General features: G+C 39.6%; 1 protein-coding gene across 10 annotated transcripts in view; it reads left to right on the plus strand.

Annotated features, from left to right (window-relative positions):
* PIEZO2 (piezo type mechanosensitive ion channel component 2) overlaps nt 1-25299 on the plus strand; it is a 221849-nt gene that overhangs the window by 111707 nt on the left and 84843 nt on the right. For all 10 annotated transcript variants that reach the window (XM_088675321.1, XM_088675325.1, XM_035124928.3 and 7 more), the window contains exons 5-7: nt 10255-10417; nt 18016-18223; nt 19021-19234. In XM_088675321.1, the coding sequence (XP_088531447.1) occupies nt 10255-10417; nt 18016-18223; nt 19021-19234 (585 nt within the window). The remainder of the gene's footprint in view (nt 1-10254; nt 10418-18015; nt 18224-19020; nt 19235-25299) is intronic.

Genomic DNA, 25299 nt, shown 5'->3' on the forward strand with positions numbered 1-25299 from the left:
GTAAGATTACCTTCTGTGTCTGCCAGGGCCCACTTAAGATTTCTGCGTTTTTTCACCAACCTCGCAGATGTCTCGAACACCTTATTGGCTAAACAAGCCTTTGTATCTTTACAACATAATACTACTTGGTGTCAAAACCTATTAGATATTCTATCCAGGTACAATCTACCCGAGTTTAATACTCTCAAACTGTGGAGCCCTGATAAAGTTCGGGAATGGGTCTTTGAAAAAGACGCCTTTTTGGACACCATGAAGATAAAAAATTCTGGGTTTTCCTACTGGTTTCCCCGAGTAAAAGCAGTCAAAACCTGTGCCAACTACTTGGTGGAGATCACTGATCCCACCCTTTAGAGAGCTTTCACTATGGCCCGGTTTCAAACATTGCCAACTGCATATCTGACCGGTAGATTCACAAAAACCCCAGTAGAACATCGTTTATGCCCTTGCTTTATGAAAATTAAAGAGGATCTTATACATTACCTCCTCTATTGCCCCATTTACTCGGGCTTTAGAGATGCGATGCTGCAAATTATACCCAACTCTATAATCAATCCTGAAGATAGAGTAAAATTTTTGTTAGTTGATGCTAACCCACGAATTACCCATGTGGTAGCGGTGATGAAGGCCATGAAAGCCAGTGAAACATTTATGGATGATAAAGTAAAGACCCCTTCATCGTCTGTTTAACTCGTCGCTTGTTTCCCTTCTCTTCCTGTTTTGTGGGATGAAGGTTTTGTTGGGATAGTATGCAATGAATTTTAATATTTTTAATTATTGTTGTGTTGATATTTGTGTACAGGCATGGTCCTCACAATAAACGGATTTCTAGTGTATACCTCCACCACTTTTTTTTTTAAAAAAATGCTCTTTTCTGCCACCATCTCAGTCACCCATGGCTCTGTCCAAATCCATTTGTCCAAATCCATTTGCCAACATTTTGCCGTTTTCTCTGATGCTAAACTTCTACTTTAAGCAATGTGTGAGACAGATTGTGTGTATATATATATCACATCAGAGCAGCCAAACAATGTGGAAGCTGAAACATTTTGTTATAAGAATTCATTATCTTAGGTTTTGTTAGTCACAGAAATAAACATACAGCTTTAATGATTGCCTTCATCCTACCAGAATCCAGAGTAAACGTGTCTGAAGTGCTGTTTGATGCTTTACAAACAATCTCTCTCTGTGTCTCTGTGTGTAGAATTTACCCACAGAGAGATACAGCTGTGTAACACAAGCCCCTGCACCAAATGGCAGCAACAAAAATGCTACATCATATGAGGCTCTTGCTTGTCATCCACTGAGGTATATATATATGCCATGCTTCATTCATAGATCTCAGGGCGGTTCACAACATAAATACTCAATCTAAATTATTTTGGAAGTCAATTATGCAAGCTTTGCTAGTAACGAAAATCATTTTAAGTACAAAAGTTAAATGCTTTCATGACCTACACATTTTCTAACCTTATTATGAGTTTCTAAGGAACTTAAAAACCATTAGATGATTGTTTCTGCCAGATGCCTCAGTACAAAGAAGTTCTACTACGAAACATTTGCCCATCTTCATTTGCTTGTAGAGCATTTGGCAAAATATTTGCATATGATTTCTTAAGTGATTCTGGTCCTGCTGTTACTTGTGCTTATTTTCCTTTCAGCTATATTAATTTCTGGAGGGGTGGGGGGTGGGTTCTGCCGTTTAATTCAGGTCTTGGACAGAATCAAGTATCTGATACATGCTACTTTATTGCTGGTGTTGTTTTGACCAGTGAATTGTTTGACTGTTGCCAATGTTTTTCTTGGCATCACCTAACCTCCTGTGGACACCAATAGCTAGGGAATGTATAGTGATTAACCACCAGCAGCATATGAACTGGTCTTTGTTGGAATCTGGAGAGCAATTTGGCGTTAGAGTTTGTCCAAAGAGCTACAGCTTGCATGCTATAATAATTTGCCTTTGTCTTTTTAATTTTGTTCTTTATCTTTTGTTCATGAATAAATAATAAAAAGACTTCAAAGAAAAACTGGAGCACAAACGAGCAATGATGATCATGTCTATTGGTATACTGTGGTTACATAATATGTCCAGGGTTTCTGAAAAACGACACTGCTCCATGTATTTATATATGTCTGTGGTATAAGTTATTATTGCAAATGATTCATATTTCATTTATGCCTCAACAATATAAACTTGCTTGGCCCTCTCCAGCAACACATCAGTCTCCCAAACTCCTATGCTTGCTTCCCCAGAAAAGTTGCTTTTAGCACACCCATGCCTGCTGTTAATTTCTCTAGAAGCTGAGAGTTCTCTGTCAGAGATTAGTGATCCAGCAACATAGATCAGTGATGCCTGAGGAAGCTGATGTTTATGAACTCTTATATGAACTTACCTCATCTGCATTTCCCAGAGTAATGTGTGAATCAGAACTTAATTACAAGCTAGCTTTTACAGCTCAATAGAGTTTTCAGCTAAAACAAAACAAAAAAAAATCACTAAAATGCATACCTGTATTTCACTGCATCCTGTCACCAGCGTGCAATACTGGCAAAAAGGGATGCAGGTGGCACTGTGGGTTAAACCACTGAGCCTAGGGCTTGCCGATCAGAAGGTCGGAGGTTCGAATCCCTGCAACGGGGTGAGCTCCCGTTTCTCGGTCCCAGCTCCTGCCCACCTAGCAGTTCGAAAGCACGTCAAAGTGCAAGTAGATAAATAGGTACCGCTACAGCGGGAAGGTAAACAGCATTTCCATTTTCTGCTCTGGTTCGCCAGAAGCAACTAAGTCATGCTGGCCACATGACCTGGAAGCTGTACACCGGCTCCCTCGGCCAATAGAGCGAGATGAGTGCCGCAACCCCAGAGTCGGTCACAACTGGACCTAATGGTCAGGGGTCCTTTTACCTTTACCTATTTCACTGCATCCTGTCACCAGCGTGCGATACTGGCACCCCCTTTTTCGTACCCCAAAAGTGGTCCCAGAGCATTCCCTGCTAGGGGGCTCTGCTGAGGCTCCGCTAGGCCTCAGGCTCATTCCTTTCCTCCTCCAGCCCCTGCCACCCCTGCTCCCCTCACACCTCGCCATCTTGGCCATGAGCTCCTAGGCTGAGCGCAGTGGGGGGGGGAATATATCTCCTCATCCTCCAGCTGCTGCTTTTTAATTGCTGTTTCAGCTGGAACTGATGCCAGGGACAGCTTGGCCATGTAGGCTAAGGGGAGATGCAGCGGGCATCGGCAAGGTGCAGGTGCTGCTGTCAGTGCTTGTTTACTGTTCCCACGGCATTCATTGCTGGAACTTCAGTCCAAATTTGAATGGCTGTTCTGCTCTTGCAATGCAAAGTATAGATCAGTTTCGTTCACCATAGAGATTCTGATAAATGAGTGGTGCCACTGCATGTAAGTAGACTGGACAAGAGATCATATTTACAAGGGAGGCTTCATTTTTACAGAAAGGTATGCGAGTGTCTTTCCATTTTATCTCACTATGGTCCCAGTAACAACAATTACTTGTCTCTGGCTTGCGCTCTCCCAGCTCCTCTGATCCACTTGTTGTTGTCCCCACTTTCCCCCCTTGCATAATGGTTGCACTTTCATATTTACCCGCATAATAGTTGCATCCCCCCCCTTTTGGAAAGGGAAAAATGGACACAAAAATATGACCATTATGTAGTGAAATACAGTATTTTCAGCAAACATGGGACAGATATCGAAATATATTATAAAATGTCTTTTATGCAGCCTTTTAGGCAACCTTTCTGCAGGGCCGGCTCTAAGGCAAGCCCGGGTGGTGCCAGCCCGCCACCGCGGTGAGAAACGGGGCAGGGGCGTCGGAGCAATCATCGCACCGCGGCGCCCGGGCGCTCGATATGCTTAAGACGGCCCTGCCTTTCTGCTAACCATAACTGTATGTTTATTGGTTATGAGAGTAGAGTGATCCAGAACCTTTGCAGGCATAATAAATGAATGTACATTAATACCAGTGGCTGAATTGCTTGGTAAAATGGGAGAAAGAAGCCATTTGTGATCTCACTATTGCTGGTTAAATAGTTTCTGGTCTAAAAATTCAAAGCATGGAAATGCTGATGAAATATTGATTTTGTTGTGTGTAGGTTAATTAGCCAAGGATTAGTTATTAATTACAGGAGAGGAAAGTAAAGTAAACCAATTGAAAATGGAGGAAGATGCTAGGTGTAAAAATTTCAGATGATCAGTAGAAATGCATTTTTTGTTGATGGTTCAAACATCTCCCATATCCATCTCTACAGCCACAGCAGGTGCTGCAACCTTCCAACAGCTTGACCTCAGCCCCCAAAGGCTCACTCCTCAATTGTCTCTCGAGACAGATGCCAACAACAAGTGGTATTCAGTGATAGTCCTATTCAGAGAAGAATTACAACAAATAACTGAGGTCCATTAATTTCATTGGGTCTACTCTGAGTAAAAGTTAGTTGAATACAATGTACACCTTGGGTGAAGAGATACTTTTGTGGTAGACTTTGCCTCAGGACTTCCCAGAAACCACCAGCAACTACCACATGGTCCAGCCTAGGTCCTTGAATTCACAAATTTAAAATTGCTGCCAATATTTCAAAGACCAGGCATGCTTATCGGCAGATAAAAGAGTTTGATTCCACATTAGTAGAATCTGAACAAATGTCTCCTTGTCAACCAAGTCCAAGTCTTTAAATGCTTCTGTCATAAATAGCTTCCCATGTTGGCTTGCTCTTGCCGTAAATTTGTAAGAACTGGCATACAGTAGACCATAAATCTCAGTAGGAATGCACTTCTCACTCTTTCTGTTTGTTAGTACTCTCCAAGATTTGAATGTTCTTTCCTCCGACATGACCATACCCTTTGCCCTTTCCAGCTGGAGGTTTGGGCTCTTCTTAGAGTGATGGTGGCAATGGTGGCTTGTTCATACCAAGTGTTAGTGCTTGTCATTTTTATCTCCTTCCTACTCCTTCATCTTGGAACTGCTTTTCAAGTTACAGCAGTCCCCCTCAATATAAGTTTCCAAATTTATTGTTAAAACTATTGCTCCTTCTTTTCCATAGCTCCTTCCCCCCAAGGTTACTCAGGAACTTTTGCTGTAATGATAAATGTGTTCATCGGACTCTGCCAGTTTCAGTTTCTCTGTCTACCCTCTCTTTTGTATATCGTGGATCCCCCCACTTTTTGGGCAGGTTTTATTTGCAATTTTGCATTTTTACCACTCCAGGTGCACTGCTGGTACATGAAGAATAAATAGGTATAGAAACAAATGCACAGCTGCAGGTGTTGCACAGAATATAGTATTGGCATTGAATTATCCAGGATTGTGATGGTCAGGAAATCAATGCTCAGCATGAGATCTACCATTAAAAAAATAATCTGGGCAGTGCAATGAACACCTAATTTGGCTTGTATGGGGAAACAGATGAGGCATAAGAAATAGCATGGAGGGGAGTGTCCGAATTTACATTTGGCACAAGTCTGCTTTTTGTATGCAGCACAGTCCTATAAATGTTGCATGCTTTATGTCAGTAATGAGGCTGCCAACCTTGGCACGTGCATTCAAGTTGTTAAATAGCATAATGATGTTTGGAAAGCAAACATTTGGCAAATGTTTGGTTGATATGTGGGTGAACACTTTTGCCAAACAGCCCCCCCCCAACCCCATTTCACAATATAGCTGTCTAGAGAGAGTGAGATGTGCATTTGGTTTGAAAATATATGAGTAATTATTAAGGCTTTGCATATTTCTCAAGAAACTTGGAAGTTTTATGCTTGCTAAAGTCTGCGCCAATTTTTTTTTTTAATGTTATGCATTTTATACTTCTCTGATTTCTCCCTATATTTTACTTCAGAACACAAAACTTTTTCTATATTAAAATATCAGGAGTTAAAATATATTGCTATGATGCATCAAAAAGTTTTTGTCACTGTCCCAGTACTATATTATGTGTGATGGTGGTATGGCTTTTTTTTTTTGCAAGGGAGAGGGGGGAGCATTTGCTTATTCTTGTGTTCATGTTTTGGGACTGTCTTGCAGACAAATGCAGAGCACAATGTAGTTAGGTGGCGGATCCTTACTTTCTTATTTCACCCAATTAATTGTGTTCAAAATGTAACACAACAAGAACAACAACAACAACAACAACAAGGTTGTAGGACAACATGGGGTACGCATGGGGAGAGGATGAGCCAAATCCTTTTGTGTTAGGGTTAATCCTTGTGCTAGCAGAACCAGAATAGCACGCAAGAGTTCTGTTGTCCTACATCTGCTTCCCCTGCATATCACTCTGCAATAGCTGATGCCAGAGTGTCATTGCACTGGCAACACATTTTTTTTCTGCTGATGAAGCACTGTGCTTCATTGGCACAGGAAATGTAACTTGAGCACAAGATTACAAATGGCTGTAACTCTGGAAAGATATGTGCATGAACCTTGAGTGCAGCTTGAGGCATCTTTGAAGATTCTGCTGAACCCATTCATATGGCTGAAGGGGAATGCAGCCTGCCAATTCAGCAGTATGACTGTAGCATGAAGTCCAGACGGATCTCCAGCTACATGTACAATTCTACCCTGTGTGCATGCACTGGAATTGCAAATGAATTAGAAGAAGAGTAATTACAGCTGAAGACAAAGGAGTCTTTCTCTCACTCCTTTGTAGATCTGAATATGTCTAGCTCAACAATCTTAGGAATACGTTAATGGTGTTAACTGAACCCAAGTGAACAAATAGCTTTATACTATATGGTGAACAGTTATAGTATCCAGTTCTTAATACAATTATTAAAATATCCACATTGCCTAGAACAGTGTTTCTTAAACAGTAAACTGGGATCTGCTAGTGCGCCTTGGATCCTTTTCAGTGCCACAGCCTGCCCAGTGCTTCCTTACTTGCCTGTCCCTCTCTACCCTAGCCAGGCCACAGCACTTTAGTCGGACCACTTACCAGCAACAGCAGCGCCTTGCATGCCGAGTGAAGGTGGCTGAGAGAAAGAAAACTTCACAAATGGGGGAACGAAGGAAAGTGGGTCTCGTTTGGGGAAAGAGATGTTGAAAAATAAGATAGATTACTATTTATTTGTGTATTTATTATATATAAACTAGGAATAAAAATGAGGGGGAAAGGATATCCTTGTTTTGCCCTGCTTTGTTCAAGAAGCTTGCTCACTCCCCAAGCAGTGAAGTGTGCAGGATGGCAGCGGAAGCAGCCTGATCAGTTGGCAGGGGGGAGATGAACAGCGAGTGGCGAGCCTGGCATTTTGTCATGTTATTTTAGTTTCAAGATGGCATTAGTGTCTGGGTTGGCCACTAAGGTGGTGAGTTCCCCACCATTTTTCTTAGCAAAAAAAAGCACTGAGGAAAGGTATAGGATTAAGAAGGGAATGTAAATGGAAGAGAGATGAAAGAAACTGGCAGTTGGGGGGAGGGAGATAAAGTACAAGTTAAGTATGAAAGGTGTATGGAACTTTAAGAGAACTCTGAGGCAAAGAATTTAGAAATTTCCAAAGATAAAGATAAAGATAAATTAGATATCAGTACAAAATGAACTGATTTTGATTTGTAGCTCAAAGGGCCAGGGGTGTATGGATTTTTGCCTAAATCAGTCTAAAACAACCTGTGGGCCAATCTCCCCCTCCAGATGTCCCACGAGGCCCACTTGTCAATCAGCTGATATCCCATATGACATCAGCCAATGGAAAGAAGTACAGGGTGCAAGGAACTTTCATACATCCCACCTCTTCTGTTTGAGCCTCAAAAAGGAGCATTGGGGGATGCTTGAAAGCCATTTCAAGAAGGTACCCATTGCAAAAATTGGCTACTTGCATCCAGGCAATGTTTTCAAAATACAACTCTCTTTTCTTTTTCTCCCGTTCCGACTGGGGAGTGGAGGGGTGGGGTGCATGCTGGATGTCTCCCTTTTGTGCAGAGTTTTCAGACATCCCCTTGACAAATTAGGCTCCTAGGGGAAGGGAAATAAGGTTCTGGCCTGCCATCCAGAAAAGATTCCCCACCCTTGCTCTGAAATCCACTTTGTAATAAATGATTTGAAACTAAGAGCTAATCTAAAAAGGCCATAGAACAGATGGTGTGTGTGTGTGTGTGTGTGTGTCACACACTCTCTCTCACACACACGAGCACTTGGATGCACATGCATAAAACTGATTTCTACAATAATTTTACAGATTGTGTGAACTGACCCTTACCTTAAAGGTTCTATTCTGTCTAACTGTAGTCATTGACAGTAAATCAAACCACATATGTCAGCTGCTGCAAGAGCAAAATTTATGCTCTGTTACTTATTAAATAAAGTGTAAGGCATCACCCAAGATCATAAAGATATGAATTGCAAAGAATACCACAGTATATTGCAATAAATTTCCCAAGCCCTCCAGGTAGTTTGGGATGAGATTTGTACCTAGTCAGTATTTAACTATTAATTGCTACAGAAGTTATACACAGAAGGTGTATAACAAACTATGATTTGTATGATTTGTATGAAGGTGTATGACAAACACGGAGCCTTGGTATGAAACTGGTTTTCACACTTAGGGTTGGATCCAGACTAAGCTAGTCACACTTGCTCCCATTTAAATCAGTGGGGACCAAAGTGTAACTAACTTGCTCTTCATCACCCTCGTGGTTTCTGTAAACCATGGCTTGGTGTGACATCTGAGTTGACAAACAGCGGTATTCCCAATGCAAGGCAAATAACAACTTGGAGGGAAGTTGGAGTGGTATTCACACAGTGCCTGACAATACGGCCCTCTCCTACATAAATCCCCATGTTCATCCTTTCTCCCCAGCCTGTCACCCCACCCCACCCTTCCACTCCCTCCGCAACATGTTTCTGTTGTGGCAGAGCTCTAATCTCCCTTTAGGTGGTTTTCCTTCTCTTTAGAAGGTGTGGGGTTTTTGTTTTTTGTTTTTTGCTGCAGCTCTTAAAAGCATAGTGGTGGGGAACCTCCATCCCATGGGCCAATCTTACTTCTAGCATCAGTAGCACACCTCTTATTCCACTGGTTTCTGGCTGCCATGCCGGTTTCTTCATAATGTGCCAGTCTCAGTGGAGAGGAAAACAAGTTAGGCAGTTGGAAGCCTGTATAATGAAAGTTGCTGCCGTTTCACAGCAGCAAAAAAACTTTTTAAAATAAAGGTTCCTGGTGATAGTTAAGAACTCTGCTGCCCCCTTATGAGGTAGTGAGGGCAGGTAGCATCAGGCATCAGTGGTGGCGCTGAAAGTAGTGATAGCTCCAACCACCTGGCTCTTTTCTCAGCTTTACCCAGGCAATGAGAGGGTAAACCAGGTGACCAGAGTTGCCACCATATAAATTTCCCAACAACGCTGCTTGACCCTGACATAGACTCACCCTACAATGCCATTGTTATTGCCCAGCCCAGAGGCATTCTGGGGGAATTAAGATGATGGTGACTCCTCTTATTTCCATCAATGTGGCACGTTAAAATAAATAAATTGAAGAAATGCCAGGGTCAGCTATGGTTGGCTGTCTCGGGTATTTGGAACTTTTTATTTGCCCTACATATACTGGTTCTGTGCCTGATCAAATAAAAGCATGGCAAAGTGGTTTGGTAATATTATCCAGGATTTGTGGAGGGAGGGGTGAGGAGAGTGGACAATGGTTTTCAGGTTTGTTTGGAACACATTTTATTTCATTTCTAAGTGAAGATTATTGAAAACAATGGTGGCTCATTTCTGATTCTTGTGATTCTTGGTACCATTTCTGGTTTCTTTTTTATGTGGCTTCTAAATTGTGAAATCATGGTTAGGACTAATGGCGAAATCATGGTTTTCAGACTCTCTTCAAACTGTGGTTTCAATTACAGTTTGGAAAAATGAAATGTGGCCTCTGCACTAGTGAACCAGGTGACCATAGGTATTGTGACAGCATTTGTCACAATAAATTATTATTATTATTATTGTAGGACCTCAAAGGCTGGAAATTATCTCTGAAGTTAGACATTGCTGCAAGCCAGTATCACTTGTGTTACACTTTGATCACATTACTGTGCACTCAGAAGTGGTGGGGTGCACCTGTGAGAGTAAGCCAGGTAGTATGTGCACCACAGCCTTCTCCACTACATACTGTATTCCACTGGAAGAAACAAAGCCCCGCTAGTTCAGGTACAAAATCATGAAGATTAATGCAAAAAACGTATCAAGATTTTCCTTTTAATAAAATGTCAAGCTAGGTTTGAGTAATGGAATAAGAACTAACATGCATTTTCCCCCTCTTTTAATTCTATACAGTGTCAAAGGGGCAGATGCTGGCAATGGGATCCGAATTTTTGTTCCTGATATTGGCATGTTCATTGCCAGCCTTACCATATGGCTTGTCTGCAGAAACATTGTTCAAAAAGCAGCGCAAGAGGATGCAGGACAGTATAACACACAGTTTGAAAATGAAGACATGGTATGTTTGTATATGCTCTATCCTATATTTTTAAATACCTCTTTTTCTTGGAGTGCAATTAAATTACAATTAAATGAAAGTTTTTCAAACTTTGATTCTCCAAGAAAACCCAAGGGACAAAATATATACAGTGGTACCTCTACTTACGAATGGAGCTCCGTCCACCATCTTGGATGCGGTTTAGATAGGATTTTTTCTACTTGCGAATCTTTAGATAGGGTTGCTTCTACTTACATTTTTTTTCTCCCAATGCATTCCTATGGGATTCGACTTACAGTACACATTTTTTCGACTTATGAATGTGCGTTTGGAACGCATTAAATTCGTAAGTAGAGGTACCACTGTAGTGTATTGGTAGAGGACTTCCTAGCATCACCGAAGGATCAGGTTGCCATGATGTGAAAGATCTAACCTAAAGAGTTGCTTTGGTCAATTTAGACTTACTCAGCTAGATAGTCCAGTGATCTGACTCTGTATCATTCAGCTTCTCATATTCCAGTGGTTCACATTGCCTGGCAATCATACTTCTCCACATGGTGCAAGGGTGGAGAAGGAACATATGAAGAGCAGGAGAGTATGCTATGTAGTCAATGACGCTCTTAGTTGAGGGTGTAATACTTTATCCCTAAGGTTTTTGAAGAGATGGATGATGAGACCAGCTCCCAACCTAATCATTGGGAGCCTTTAAAGTTTGAAAAGGCCAAAAATGACAGTTGTGGTGTGCAATGTACGTTAAGTATAATTAATTGGAAAATACTGCCTAAAGTAGGAGAGATTGTGGTTTTAAGGGGGATCTTTTATTTCTAAAGTAGCTCAAAGCAATCTGCAGTGCAACTGGCTGTACCAGGATTCATGTGGTTTTACATGAGGTGGTTCATATATAAATGCCTTAAGAATTTATTAAAATGGCAGGATATTGTTTAATGGAATCATTGCATTTTGACTTAGAATAAAGTTTACCTTTAAAATACTTTTTTGTGTCACAGTGGAGTTTAATTCAGTTTTACATATCCATTTTTAATAGGTGATTTAGGCAGTATTTCAATTTATGGAACTCTGTTCTACTATAGTGTGGCATTTCAGTGAATGTGGGGAAAGCAGTTGTGTAAATAGAAAGATCTTCACATACTTCCATAAAACTCCTCAGTGTAAGTATTTTTAAACAGGATTACATAAGCATGTTTCCTGGCTCCTGGGCAAACAAATAGCCCATAAAATGGAGCTTAAGGGGGCAGTCGCTAGCCTCATCCCTTCTGTGTGTGCTGCAGCTGTGCTCCCTATGAGAAGCTCTTATGCAGTTGAGGAAATGGCATGAGCTGGTCATGTGGAATGCAGGGTAGCTGCCTTATGCCTGGTCCAACAACCTGTTATCTCATGACAGAAACTCAGCTGGACTCTTAAAACATATGCAGTTATAATTCAGGCACAGGAAACCTTCCAGCTATGGTCCAATTAGCCCTGCTGGAGGTCTATGTTTTTCTCCACAATAGCCACCTGCCCCACAAGCTGAATTTAAGGTGGAATGTAGTATGCTTAACCCTTTATATCTCTGTGGGAAGAGAGTATCATAGGAAGGAGAATCATAATAGGTGAAGGAGGAAATGGCCCACAAGATTGTCACAGGTAGCAGATAGGAGAGCTGGGGAAAGACAATAGGGAAGTCAAGAAGGAAGAGGAAGCATAGTGCAAAAGTAGGCCTAGTGCTTTGTATCCACTAAGCCTACCTTAGCAAAGCCCTTTCATTCAATTTTATGAAAACCTATGTATGCTATATTAAACATTTAATTTTAAAAAACCCCAGCATTTTTACCCCTGTGTGTGTGTGTGTGTGTGTGTGTGTGTGTGTGTGTGTGTGTTTGGAATTGCAGCCACTGTGACTGATTTAGCACAGCTTGAAAGCTATAAAACCATCAACACAAACACAGTATAATCAGTGAAGTAATTAGGCACATTTACACTTTGTTTTAAAGCAATTGTCCAGTATATATAGCATATCACTACAGTTCCCACATTATAATACTGTACTTGTTTTAGCTTTAAGGAGGGAAGAGAGTACGGATAAGAGGAAAGAGTGAGACTGGAGTGGTGGGAAGGAAACAAAGGTGTGTGTTGTTAAAGGGGTGAGGGGTGGTGCCAAAGGAAGGCACTGTATCTCTGTTGTCCAAGGGTTATTGTCCATCATTGGCTTCTTCAGGTGCCTCAGAAAGAGATTTGGGTTTTGGCAAGGCTTTGGGTGAAAAGGCTCTTCACTTATAGACAGCTATCAATAACCCCTTAGTAGATCTCATAACATAGCTGACAAGACACGATGGTGCTAGTCCCAAGCTCTCTGGTGAATGTTCAGTGGGAATATGTAGGTTTTCATCCCTAGTGCTTCATTGTAACCACAAGGAAAACATAGAACATATATGAGCTGGACTAATGGGAGTGGGGAAATTAGTGGACAGATGAAATGCAGGCCTGCAATGAGCCAAGGGTGTGTTTTTAATTAGTATTGAATTATAAAGTTTTAAAATTCTACATGATCCTAGGCTGCTATCCAGTTCATTACCACTCTTAAATGGTTGCACATTTAGAGCAAGCTTGTCTGCAGGCCCTTTTTATTAGGGCTTAGACAATTTAAAGCAGGTGAATTCAGCTGGAGAAATGCCCAGACTGCAGGCTCTGTGAAGTACAATGCGATTCAAAAGGTGAAAAAGGTGAAAAAAGCAAGAGAGAGAACATTTAACTTCACAGCTGCAAGCAAGAATTAAGATACTGATTTGGTGCAGATGTAGTATTAACTGTTGAAGGGGTTTTGGAACAAAATTAGCTTTCTTTTACAGCCATATGGATAAATAGCCCAAATTAGTAAGAACCTTGAAATGAAGACAATCGGAAAAGATTTCATATCTTTAACTTTCTGTTGATCTTAACCAGTGCTTTGTTTTGTATTGTGCAGTTTTGCTCATTATTATTTAGTCTTCTTAAGCTTACTCCTTAAAAGTTCCACTCAGGGCAAAGTAGATATTTTAGCAGCACAACACATTATCGGAATATGAATCTTGCATATTTCCTTTAAAGTTAAAGCACAACATGGATAGGTGGGAGAAGGCAGTGAATCATTCCTTTGCTTGCATGCTTCATCCCACTTCTTTTTCTGTTGAGAGTTTCAGTCTTGCCAAGGGAGACTAGGGGAGCAGACTTATTCATCAGCTGTGCTGAGAGACAAACTCTTCAACTTTTCCTCAACAGTCCCCTAGCAGCAGCAAATCTACCAAGCAGTCCAAACTATTTCCATCTTAGCTGGTCTTACTATGAACTGTATAGTGACCCTGGCCTATTGCAGGCCATGTATATAGGTGTGTTCTTTCCTTATGCTCCTAGATTTTTTTTATTCGGCACCTAATTTGGGCTGCATTCCTGAATCCTTGCTGTTATCATTGTGATTAGCATAGTTGCCTCACAGGTTCCTGGTTTCCTCTTGGTCTGTATACTATTTATTTCATTTCGGAGTGGGCTACGTACTCCTCTTTGGTATTGAAACCATCAGTACAGCTCCACTGAATTCCATACATACCATTACAGCTTGAAAGCAGTAGAGTGGGCAGTTACCCAGTTCTGAAATACACAGTTGTGTTATCATCATGTCTAGACTGCTTCTTAGAAAGAGAGCAATCTGTGAACAGGTCCAGATGTCATCTCAGTTTCACATCTTGGTGTAATTGTCACATACAATATTCCAAATCCATTGCACTTTCTTTTTTCCCTAAGGTTTTTCCTCCTGTTGCTGCAAGTGGCAACAGCAGCAACTGTGCTGGCAGATCAGCTGCCATTTTGCATCCTTCATGCCTGGGCTGTAGTGTAATTGCAGCGTGGTGGCTGGTTAGGAAGGGAATAACGAAGGCCTCACACACATAAAAATGTGTTAAGATTATACAAAGTGGCTGCCTTCTCCCAGGAAGCTAACTAATTGAAAAATCTCAGAAATTTCCCCCCAAAAGTATATTCCAAGAAATTTCAACTCAGCTATACATACTCTTGTGCAGATAAGATGGTGAGGAAGTTCATATAATGCTCTTCACCACACACAATAATTTAGGTCAATAATATTTCAAAAAACAAAGATTTAAAAATTGTAGATAGGCACCAATCAAACTTTGCTGTAAGGAAAGAAATAAAATACTGAAATACTTTAATATTGAAATTCTATTTTCCGCCCCCCCCCTGCAATATATTAATGAGTTTCAAAAGAGTGTAGTTTTGTTTTGTTTTTTGTTTTCACTTTGCCCTTCAGAAGCTGTTCGACTGAGTAAGGATGTGGAACTGATAAATATTGCATTTAGGTTTGGCATTGATGTATGCCCAGCATCCTATGGTTGCCCTTAATTGATTTGGGTTCTGAAATGAACATGCATTAGAGGCTCCTAATGCAGCATGCTGTTTGGGAGACTGCTCCTTCATTTGTGATTTACAACATTGCTGCTAAATTTGGGAGGAGAGGCGGGAATCAGCAAACAAAGCTGCGCATGGAGCTAGTATAAAAGGGCCTTTATGCTGGTTTAGAAATATCATATTCACTTCCATTCCTTATTATTTCAGTACAGTCAAAAAGTGATGTGGGGAGAAACACTGCCATGCTTGTGTCAAGCTTCTTTGGGAGTTATTTGGAGAGAGCCAAAGATTCTTTAAATATTCTTCCTTTTTCAAGAGGGAGCTGATTATTCTCCTGCACTCGAAGGGCAGTGCTCGTCTGAGTCTGACAGTTTAGAATTTAAAAAGAGCTGTGGATGGAAAAAGAGCAATCTTAATCTCTTTTTATTTAAATGGATGGTTAACCAAAGACAATAGCACACTGCTTTTTAAAGCATTTTCATTTACTGACTTTTCTGAAAATGTGAACCATTCGTCTTGATGCCCAGAGCTGTTAAACTGTCTGCTGTTCAAGGCACTGCGCATCCTGTTGAAACACTTGCATGTCAGTCATCACCGTCCTGCAGAATTCTACACCATGCATACAATTTTCTGTTGAATTCTGCCGCTTTGTAAAACATTGTTATTATATAACAATTTAATAGAAAACGTTGCTTTCTATTAAAACAGTGTATCAATCTGGTGATTTGTTTAAAGCCATTTGTTTCAAATGCATTTTTATATAGAATTCTTAAATGCATTTTAAAACCACCAGTTCAGCTGTCCAACCATAGGTGGACAGTAAGTACAAACTGTGCCTGAATTATTCTTTGGTCTTGTGGCTATTTTTTAAAAATTTATAAACAGAAAAACAGAAACCTAAAACCCATTATCAAGGGTCGAGAATAATTTGCAAAGATTCAATGCTCAACTTGTATCTGGAAGGAAATGCAATATCTTCAAAGAAGGCAATTTGTCTAACATGAATAAAGCAGATATCTTAAGGAAGCACCTGTATCCCTGAGAGAGCCTGTTGTGTAAGCTTACCAGTCCAGCTGTGAAAGCTCATGGAGTTAAAACAATTAGTATACTATGTTAAACTTTTTTGTTTGATTGATTCATTGCAGACTGTAGTGGTTCAACTGATTCCAACAATAGCATTGTTGACTCATTAAAATGTTAATGTTGATAACAACATATTTCTATTTCTTCCAGACAATCCAAGTTTTATTGTATGGTATGTTTATGGATGTCCTACTCATAGCACTCAGTACAACACAAGAATGGATTGCATGAATGGATTTTAATTCTCACCAGGGCAGCTTGCTTGTGCATGTGTCAATGAGATCTGAGAGGCTATCTCAGCACATCAATGTTTATACTGTATCAGAGGAAACATTAAAAGCTGGATGTTAATAAAGCAGCCTCAAACATAACTAATGGACATTCTGGCTCTGAGCACAGTAGTAGCAGTCACAGCTGCTATAGAAGTAGTGCTGCTTCCTGTCTGTATTTTATCTGCATTTGACAGGTTTTTTATTTATTTATTAATGTTGAGTTTCTAGGCTTACCCCAATGATTGAAGAACCAAATAATACATTTAATGTTCTTTTTGCCATCTTGTACCCCAGTGCTGTGTAGAAATACATATTTTTACCATTTTAATTCAAAGAGCAACACTTCTACATATAGGCGAAATGAATCCATGTTGTTATAATATCACTTAATAACTCTATAAAACAAGTGAAGGGTTTTGTTAATACTGTATCAAACAATGTTTCTGATCTACTTCATGGGAGGCTTGGGACTTAGCTGCACAATAGAATTTTGAGTCACCCAGAAAGATCCTTCTTTGCGGCATTGTTCACAGCCAGATGCACTTGCCTTATACCCCTCTTTTTTATTTCTATGCGCTCTAGATAATGTGGCCTAAGGTAGTAGTATCCATATGGCATGGACTACATAACAGCTCAGTATATTAGGCTCAGAATTAAGAGGTTCTTCCTACTGTAAGAGAAACTGTGGGACATCTAATAGGTGAAAGGAGAGGCAAAGAGAAGAAGGATTTGGGTAGGAGACAGACATGTAAGATGGGTTTAGAAAGTGTCCCAAACAGAAGTGGGAAATAGATGCCTATTACACACACATATGCATACATACACACTGAATCAATTTCACATTTATGTTTTGTGTTTTTGTGGGTATACATTTACCATTTACATGTCTTTGTACAATTTTGAGGAGTGATATATAGAATGATTAATTATGTGTTTCCCTGCTGGGCAACCCCTGAGTAGCTATTTGGGGCAGCACTAATGAGAGAGGTTTCTGCAGCCCTGGGTGTTGCAAGGGTCAAAGCATGGACGGAGGAAGGCTGTTGCGTTCTAAAGGCGCCTCAAAGAAAAAACTAACTGAGCATCTCAATAGCAGAACATACTAGCAAGTACCAGTAGTGATGATGCCATGATACTTGGATGGTGGAATTGCAACAAACTTGGGTTTTTTGACAAACATGAAATTTGGTAGGCCAGCCTGGAACCCCAGCAGCAGACTAGGAGAATGAGACAGAATGGTGAAATGAAACAGAATGGATTTTTAGGAGTGAGGATATCTCCTGGATTCAGTTGAATTTGAAATGAATCCTTATACAAACCTGCTGAAGCTCCAGTCCTTGGAGTCTGACAGCAGTAGTACAATTTCTTTAGGTTGCTATGATTTAAGTGACTTTAAAATACAATATTGCACATGCTCAGAGCTTTCATTTTTAAATCTGGGTTCGTAAACTGTATTTAGTTTGTCTTTTCCTCTAACATATCAAATGTAGAAGCATTTATGAAACAACGTGTGGCAGTTACAGGATGGGAACAAAGAAACAAAACAACTTTATTTTGTGCTGAAATAATAATAATAATAATAATAATAATAATAATAATATCTCTCTCTCTCTCTCTCTCTCTCTCTCTCTCTCTCTCTCTGTGTGTGTGTGTGTGTGTGTGTGTGTGTGTTTGTAGCATTAAACCATTAAGTCCAGGGTCCAGGGTCTACAATTACCTTGCACCACTGGAGTGCTCCTGGCATGTTGGTGACTTTAGCTGTCTGGGTAGTACATAGAAAGGACTAAAGCTGCAAGCCAGTGTTGAGATTTGAAAACAGGAAGTATAGCAAAAGAACATCTTTCCTCATTTGTAATATTCTCTTATTTCCAGAATGAAGGGGAGAGACTAGAGGCAGATGATGCATTAATATATGAAGACTTAGATGATGCAGAACATGGGGAAGAAGAATCTGAAGAAACCACAAAAATAAAACTGCTGCGTAGAATTGCCTCAATAGCTTCAAAAGTGAAGGAGATTATTGGCAACATTATAACCACAGCTGGAAAAGTTGTTATTACAATTTTACTTGGTACAACAGGTGGGTTTTCCTCTTTTGAACAATTTCTCAAATCCCACAGGGATTTTAGCCCTTCCATAGTTAAGGTTGATTTTATTTACTGGTACATGAAAAAAAAAGTTGCTTAATTTGTTACATTACATACAGTTGTAGAGCCATTACTTCTAGCATTTTTTAAGAACCTATTATAGACAGATTAAGTATTTAAGAAGTGAAATGTCATTAGATGCTGCGGTTTTTTTATTTAACTTGGTGTTCACCTCATAGAGTGTATGTCTTTAAAAACAAAGGATACCCATTAGAATATTTAATTTAAAAACGAAAGATACCCATTAGAATATTTAATCTTTAAACTCAAGTGGTAGTGACAGAACTGAATGCATATGTGCAGATATTCAAACCCCCGACCCCCAATTTTCCTTTCTGAAAACTCCCCAGAAATGCAAGCTAGGTATGGTTGACACATATAAATCATCCATATAAATGCATTGGGGATTTTGTGGTGATGGGGGGGGGGAACCTATTGATATCAGTCCACAATCATGTTCTTTAGATGATTAGATAATCAGTTCACATTTTGAGATGCAATGAAATGTACTTACCATGAATAATTTTATCCAGCTACTTGCAGGGCTCCCAAAAACTTCAATTAAAGTGGAAAAATGTATTTGATTTTAGTTAAAGTGACCTTAGGGATTTTTTTAAACAACTGAATTTTCAAAGAAGTTGATTTTTAGTCATCTTGTTTAGCTTTCACATTGTAGACATATCATGAGTACAAAAGAGAATAATTGCCCTCCATTCATTTTTTTCTGTAGGAATGATGTTGCCATCACTGACTTCAGCTGTGTATTTCTTTTTATTCTTGGGTTTGTGTACATGGTGGTCCTGTTGCCGAGTGTTTGATCCGCTGATATTCAGCTGTCTCTGTGTGTTAATGGCTATATTCAGTGCAGGCCACTTAATTGGACTTTACCTGTACCAGTTACAGTTTTTCCAGGAAATTATTCCACCAGATGACTTTTATGCCAGGTAGGATATTATTATTATTGTTATTATTATTATTATTTATTTGCATCTTTCAGTAAATGGGACTGTGACAGAAAAGCCGCAAAAAGATTGAGTCACATTGTGTGAGATATGCAAAATGTATAAATGAAGCAGTACTGTATACAGTGAAATATTTGAAATTTATATGTCAAATGCTGGGGTAAAGAGACATACCGTACTTGGTTGTATCCAGTGGTTGTGTGAACGAGAGGCAGCTCCTGCAACTGATCTTCCCCTTCTTTCCCTGCAGCTGCCTGGACCCTCCTGAAAAGCATCTTTAGAGGGTCAGGGGTGCCTATGAAGCATTGTGGGCTGTGCTTTACAGGACTGCAGTGGGAGGGGGGAATTGCCTGAAAGTGAGGAGCAAGGTTTATTACAGGAATTAGAAAATGTGTCTCTCATAGGAAAGGATGGTGTCACCTGGACAGATTCTTTGTGTTCAGCTACTGTTGAATTCTTCCTTACTTTCTTTGATTTTTCATGTTTTACATTTGTTGACACTTATCTGTCAAATTTGCTGTTTCTGTACTGTGGAAGTTGGCATTCTCAGCAGCAAGAAAGTGCTTTCATCTGTGAATTTGAGAAGGTGTGTGAAGATATAAGTGCTTTTCTGCCATCTACAGGCCAGAAATATATATATATATTTATAAACACCCATTGAAAATAGCACATATTTTAAAGTTGATTATTGTTCAATGGTCATTTATATTTCACTTTTCAAAAAACAGCAGAAATCAATATGCAGAGAATATATCCTACTCTTTCAATGAGGTTTTTAAAAAGTACTTAATTTGTTTATATAAGAATGCATGGTGCAGTTTGTTCAATAATCTACATCTAGCATAAATGCCATTTAAAGCAACAGTAATGCTGCTAGTCTGCCTGTGTGTGTGCTTTAGCTAGTATTTCGTAGGAAAAAGTAAGGTTTACTTTAATAACAAGGAAGAGACAAAGAGATTTGCCAACTTCAATCCACAAACCAATGTCATAAGTACATTATAGTATAATGAAAATATAGAAGTCATTTTTGCTCTGATAGTACTATTGAAATTTATATATTTTATTTAACAAAATGTATTTGATTTAATGAAAAAATGTGCAGCAGTGTTGCTAGAAGGTCATGGTATCCAGGAAGCAGGAAGGCACCAGCAATGGTGTCTCACAAGTGGGAGAAGAGGCACCTTTGCAAGGTGAGCTGATGGCTCAAAGAAGATTAGAAGTCCCAGATTTTGGCAGAGGGCAGGCGAGCTGCTCCAAGTGGTGTCACAGGCCAGATGTATGTAGCTTGTGAGTTCACCACTGGTTTCATTTATCTGAATATGCCAAAACCATGGGATTAGGATTCTGCTTTGTGGCTGGCATATGTCAGTCCATTAGCTCTGGCTTAGTCGCCCTTAAAATCAACAAGATACTGTAATTCCCTAATAAGTTGATGGTGACTTTTCCATCTCTATTTTTAAATAGTGTAATCCATCTGGGACGTGACTTTTGAAATTATGTTTGGAATAAATAATAAAGCTTTGAATCTGTACAAAGTGAAATTAGTTTACCTTGCCTACCTGAAGAAATTGTCAATCCCCGTGCTTTGTGGAGTTGCTGAAAAAAAATAGTTTTTTTAGTAATGCACTCCAGAGTATGAAACTACTTACAATAATCCTAGTTTGCTGTGTAGGGTAAGACTGCTGTCTTCTTAATTGGCTCAGCTACTGAGAACCTGTAACAAAACATCTTGAAAGAATCCCACCTTTCAGAACAGCACATGCCTGAGGCCATTGAATATTTTTTTGAAAATAAAAGCAAAAAGTAAAGGCAAGAGATTAACATAATAGTGAGGATAAATGCTTTCTTTTGTTAACAAAGGGATAAACTTACATTTCCAACTACCAGTACACTGTCTTAACCAGTTTCCAAAAATTTAGCTGTACAAATCTCCTAGGCACCCTTAACATATATATAGAAATGCTGGTCACCATTTTTTAATATAATGATATAAGTGAGTTTCAAACAGATTTTCAAGATCCTAGTATTCTTACAGATTAGTTCAGCAAACATGAAATATACTGCCATTAAGTCCAGCAAATGACTGCACACTTCTGAGAAGACACAATATTTTACTGCTTGGCTCTGAATACATATTCCATAAGCTGCAGAATAGGTTTCCATCATTGTGCCTGCAATATTTTCTGCTGTTCTGACTTGTACTTTAAATACTAGTGTCTGAGTTTAATACAAATTACTTAAGTTATTGGATGAAATTATATTTGCATAATTTATTTTATATTTGATGAACTTGCAGAATTTGGCTTTCGGTGTTATGGAATATTTGTTTAACTATTGACAGAGCAGAAGCAGCACTGCCAACCTAATGAGAAGCTGGTGGAAAGTATGCAAGGAAAGAAAGGTTGTTGGAAATTTGGAACTGATGCTGAAACGTTTAAACTTGACTGATGGAAAGCAATCCTCTTCATTTTGTCAAACTATAATGAAAAGAGGAAAACAATATGCATTTAATTATTTGTATAACTAGATGTCTTGTATGAAGACCAACACTTCTTGGCTGAAGCACTGAATGAAATTTCATTATAAAAATGCTATTGCAAGATTAGGATGATCTTGTTCACCTATACTAACTTTTTTTAAAAAAAAGAAAGGTATTTTTTATTTTTGAGAATATAGATATAAAAGGTCAGAAATAAATGAAGATAAAATAAAAAACCTGTGAGTGAACTACAGAGGGTCTTTACATCATCTTCAATATTAAGAAATAAATATGGAGAGATGATTTTACATCAGAATGAAATCAGATCAGAAACAGAATATTGTTGGCTATTGACAATCATACACACAATTTTATTTACTTTTTTTAAAAAAATAAAAATAAGCTGCTTTTGCAGCAATATAAACATTAAATTAGAGTAATATAAAAATATATTACTATACAGTGGTACCTCAGGTTAAGAACTTAATTCATTCTGGAGGTCCGTTCTTAACCTAAAATTGTTCTTAACCTGAGGTACCACTTTAACCAGGGCCGTCTCAACCATGTCGGGCGCCGGGGCGCCATGGTGCGGAGATCGCTCCGCCGCCCCCGCTCCGCCCCGTTTCTTATTGCGGCTGGTGGGCGGGCGCAGGGCACAGCATGGCTTCCGTGTGGCTCTGTCGCGCGATGCCCCCCTGCCGGGCTGGCGCCCTGGCGCCCTGCGCCACCCAGCCTACCCCTAGAGCCGGCCCTGACTTTAACTAATGGGGCCTCCAGAGCATGATTTCTGTTCTCATCCTGAAGCAAAGTTCTTAACCCGAGGTACTATTTCTGGGATAGCAGAGTCTGTAACCTGAAGCGTCTGTAACCTGAGGTACCACTGTATTAAAATTTTGAAAATACAAGGTGGGGAACAAAAGTCACCACAGTTACTCAAATCAGAATCTACTGCCAGGGGAGGGAGGTTCAGTCTAGCTGTTACAGGTTTTTTCATTAGAAAAACTGCAGGTTTTTTCATTAGAAAAACTGCAGGTTTGGAAACTGCTGAAAACTGCAGGTTTGGAAAGAGACTGAGGATGCCTTCAATAGGTTGTCAGCACTCAGCTCCCTAGCAACTGCTCAATAACTGCAACTATTCAATTGGAGTATCTCTTCACCTTTTTTGATAGCTCTATCCTCATCTGACCAGTCCCAAAATCCTGTCCAACACTTAAACTGAGCATTGTAGATGAGAAAAAAGAACCCTGTGCAGATGTTTATCTCTGGCACTTGTTGAAGGCAATGAGCAAACGTAAAGAAAGCAAGTGGGAATTCTTATATTAACAAAACTGGAAATTAATGATAAATGATGCAATAGGTATGGAACTAGTAAAAGCCAAGTTAGGTAGTATCAGCTAATGACTGAAAGGCTTTCCTTGCCCCCAGTCTCTTGCTCATGTTTCCCAGGATTATTTCAGAACTAGAATAGTCCCACATAGTCTCAGACTACATCATGAAGATCCACAGTTGACCCTGTCTAGTTGAACCTCAATTTGTGATGCTAAAGTATTTGAACTAAACACATATTTCTCTTGACTGTTGTAGAAACTTTTTAAGTCACTTCCCTGAGATGTACCAGAAATCGGGATATTTTGCTCTGAAATAGATTGGAATTAGATAAATGTTCTGTGGTATGTAGCCACCTGCCCTAATAAAGGAAAAATACCACTCACATTTGCAGATGCCTCAGAGCTTCAACCTATTTGACTTGTTTGTACAATTAATAGCAAAGCGGACAAACCCTCCCGTGTGCCATGTACTGGTGTACCTTTTCTTCTAAAACAAATTGGCTATAGATCATGGACATTATTTTGCAATGTACAAAGAACACTGACCCAATGAGATTAATGTCTGTAGCTGAAGAGTTTAATTTGCTATGCAGCCTTGAAATTTGATGCCTCTAGCTCCAGTTTCTTTTGGTTGACAGTTGCTAGGCTCTTCAGTTGATTTTGATTCATTATTCTAGGACACACCAGGATGTACCTCTTAATTCCAAAATACACCTCCTAATATAGCTTCCCTGCACTCTTCATTTGTGTTCTTTCTCATAGTCTCTCCTGTGTTTGAGGTTTATTGTAGGAACTGCCTGTTCATCATTTTGTAGAGCAGAAATAATGCTCTTTGACACTTCTCAAACATCTCAAAATAGTATTTTACACCAGCTTAGTGGGCTTTCTGAGTTAACCATGTAAGGCTCTGAACTACTTTTCCTAAAGGCACATAATTTGCACCGTTTTTTAATTTGCCCACAACCTGATGCTGCAGACAGGTTTCTAGAGATGTATTGAGTCATACTTGGAAGTAATTCAAAGAAGAAGAAAAAAGCTCTTTCAACTCGCCACTTTTTTGTAGCAACCTTTTGGCTCTTAAAAGAATATGTGCCTTCAATCAGTTTCTGCTGATACAACAGATGTGGCCATTACTGGGTGGGGATAGCTTACCCACAATAGTCCATGCATTGGTAACTTCAAGACTGGATTGCTGCAGTACATTGTATCTGGGGCCTTTCTTGTAATTGATCCATGAACTGCAGTTAGCATAATTGCTGATGGGAAGTATATTTTTCATGATCCTGAACCAGATCTAATCTGGGTTTTTTTTTTAAGATTGTCCTGAATGTTAAGCGGTATTGAAGCAGCCATTATACTGAGGCTGCTCATAGTTGCCACCTCTGCCCCTCCACTGCCTTTTCCTCTCACCTCCTCCAGCTAGAATGTTTGTTTGCTACAATTGCAACAAAATGGTGCAGACACAGCCAGCTGAGCCACATTGCCTTCCTTCCTCAGTATGCAACATTAATGGGTGAGAATGGTACTGCATTGGAGGTGGTGATAAAGAGGTGTAGCAGTAGTGAGGCAACAGCAGGGAGGAGGAGGGAGGCAAAGGCATCCCAACCACAATGTCTCTATCTATCTACAACACTTACATAGCATAAATTAGGCTGGCATGAGGCAAGACACCTAAGATACAGTGCTTGACTGCTGCCTATCAATTAATTTGGAAAAGCAAATAGCTCCGAATTGGGCTAGCACTGTACGGTGAAACCGTGTCTCCTGCAGCAGTACCCTTGGAGTCTTGTTAAGCAAGATTTTTTTCTGATGTGTGTTGGGTGCTTCTAAACCAGGAGTGAGAAACCACACTCAGAGACCAATACAGCCTTCTACTTTTCTCCATCTGGCACTTGAGACCCGAGGCCAAGCCACATCTCCTCCTCAGGTGACATCTCTTGCTGACTTTCCTCTTAATAGTAAAAATCATATCTCATCCAACCCATTCTGATGAGTATATTTATAGAAGCTGAAAGATTAAGACCAGCTTGCACATAGTTCTGTTAGCTCTTCCTTTTTCTTTCTCTTTGTGTAGGCTTTAAAAAATAAATAAATAAAATAAAATAAATGTGGAGCCCGCTGCTTACAAGAATCATCAACACATTTCTGATCAAAAAGAAAGTGGATGAAAACATGAATAATAGTAGAAACTATTCCCATTATCCTAAAATCTGTTGAAGTTTGAAAGCCAGATTTTCATT

The sequence above is a fragment of the Zootoca vivipara genome, chromosome 8 (assembly GCF_965207765.1).
Source record: "Zootoca vivipara chromosome 8, rZooViv2.hap1.1, whole genome shotgun sequence".
In the NCBI taxonomy this organism is placed as follows: Eukaryota; Metazoa; Chordata; class Lepidosauria; order Squamata; family Lacertidae; genus Zootoca; species Zootoca vivipara.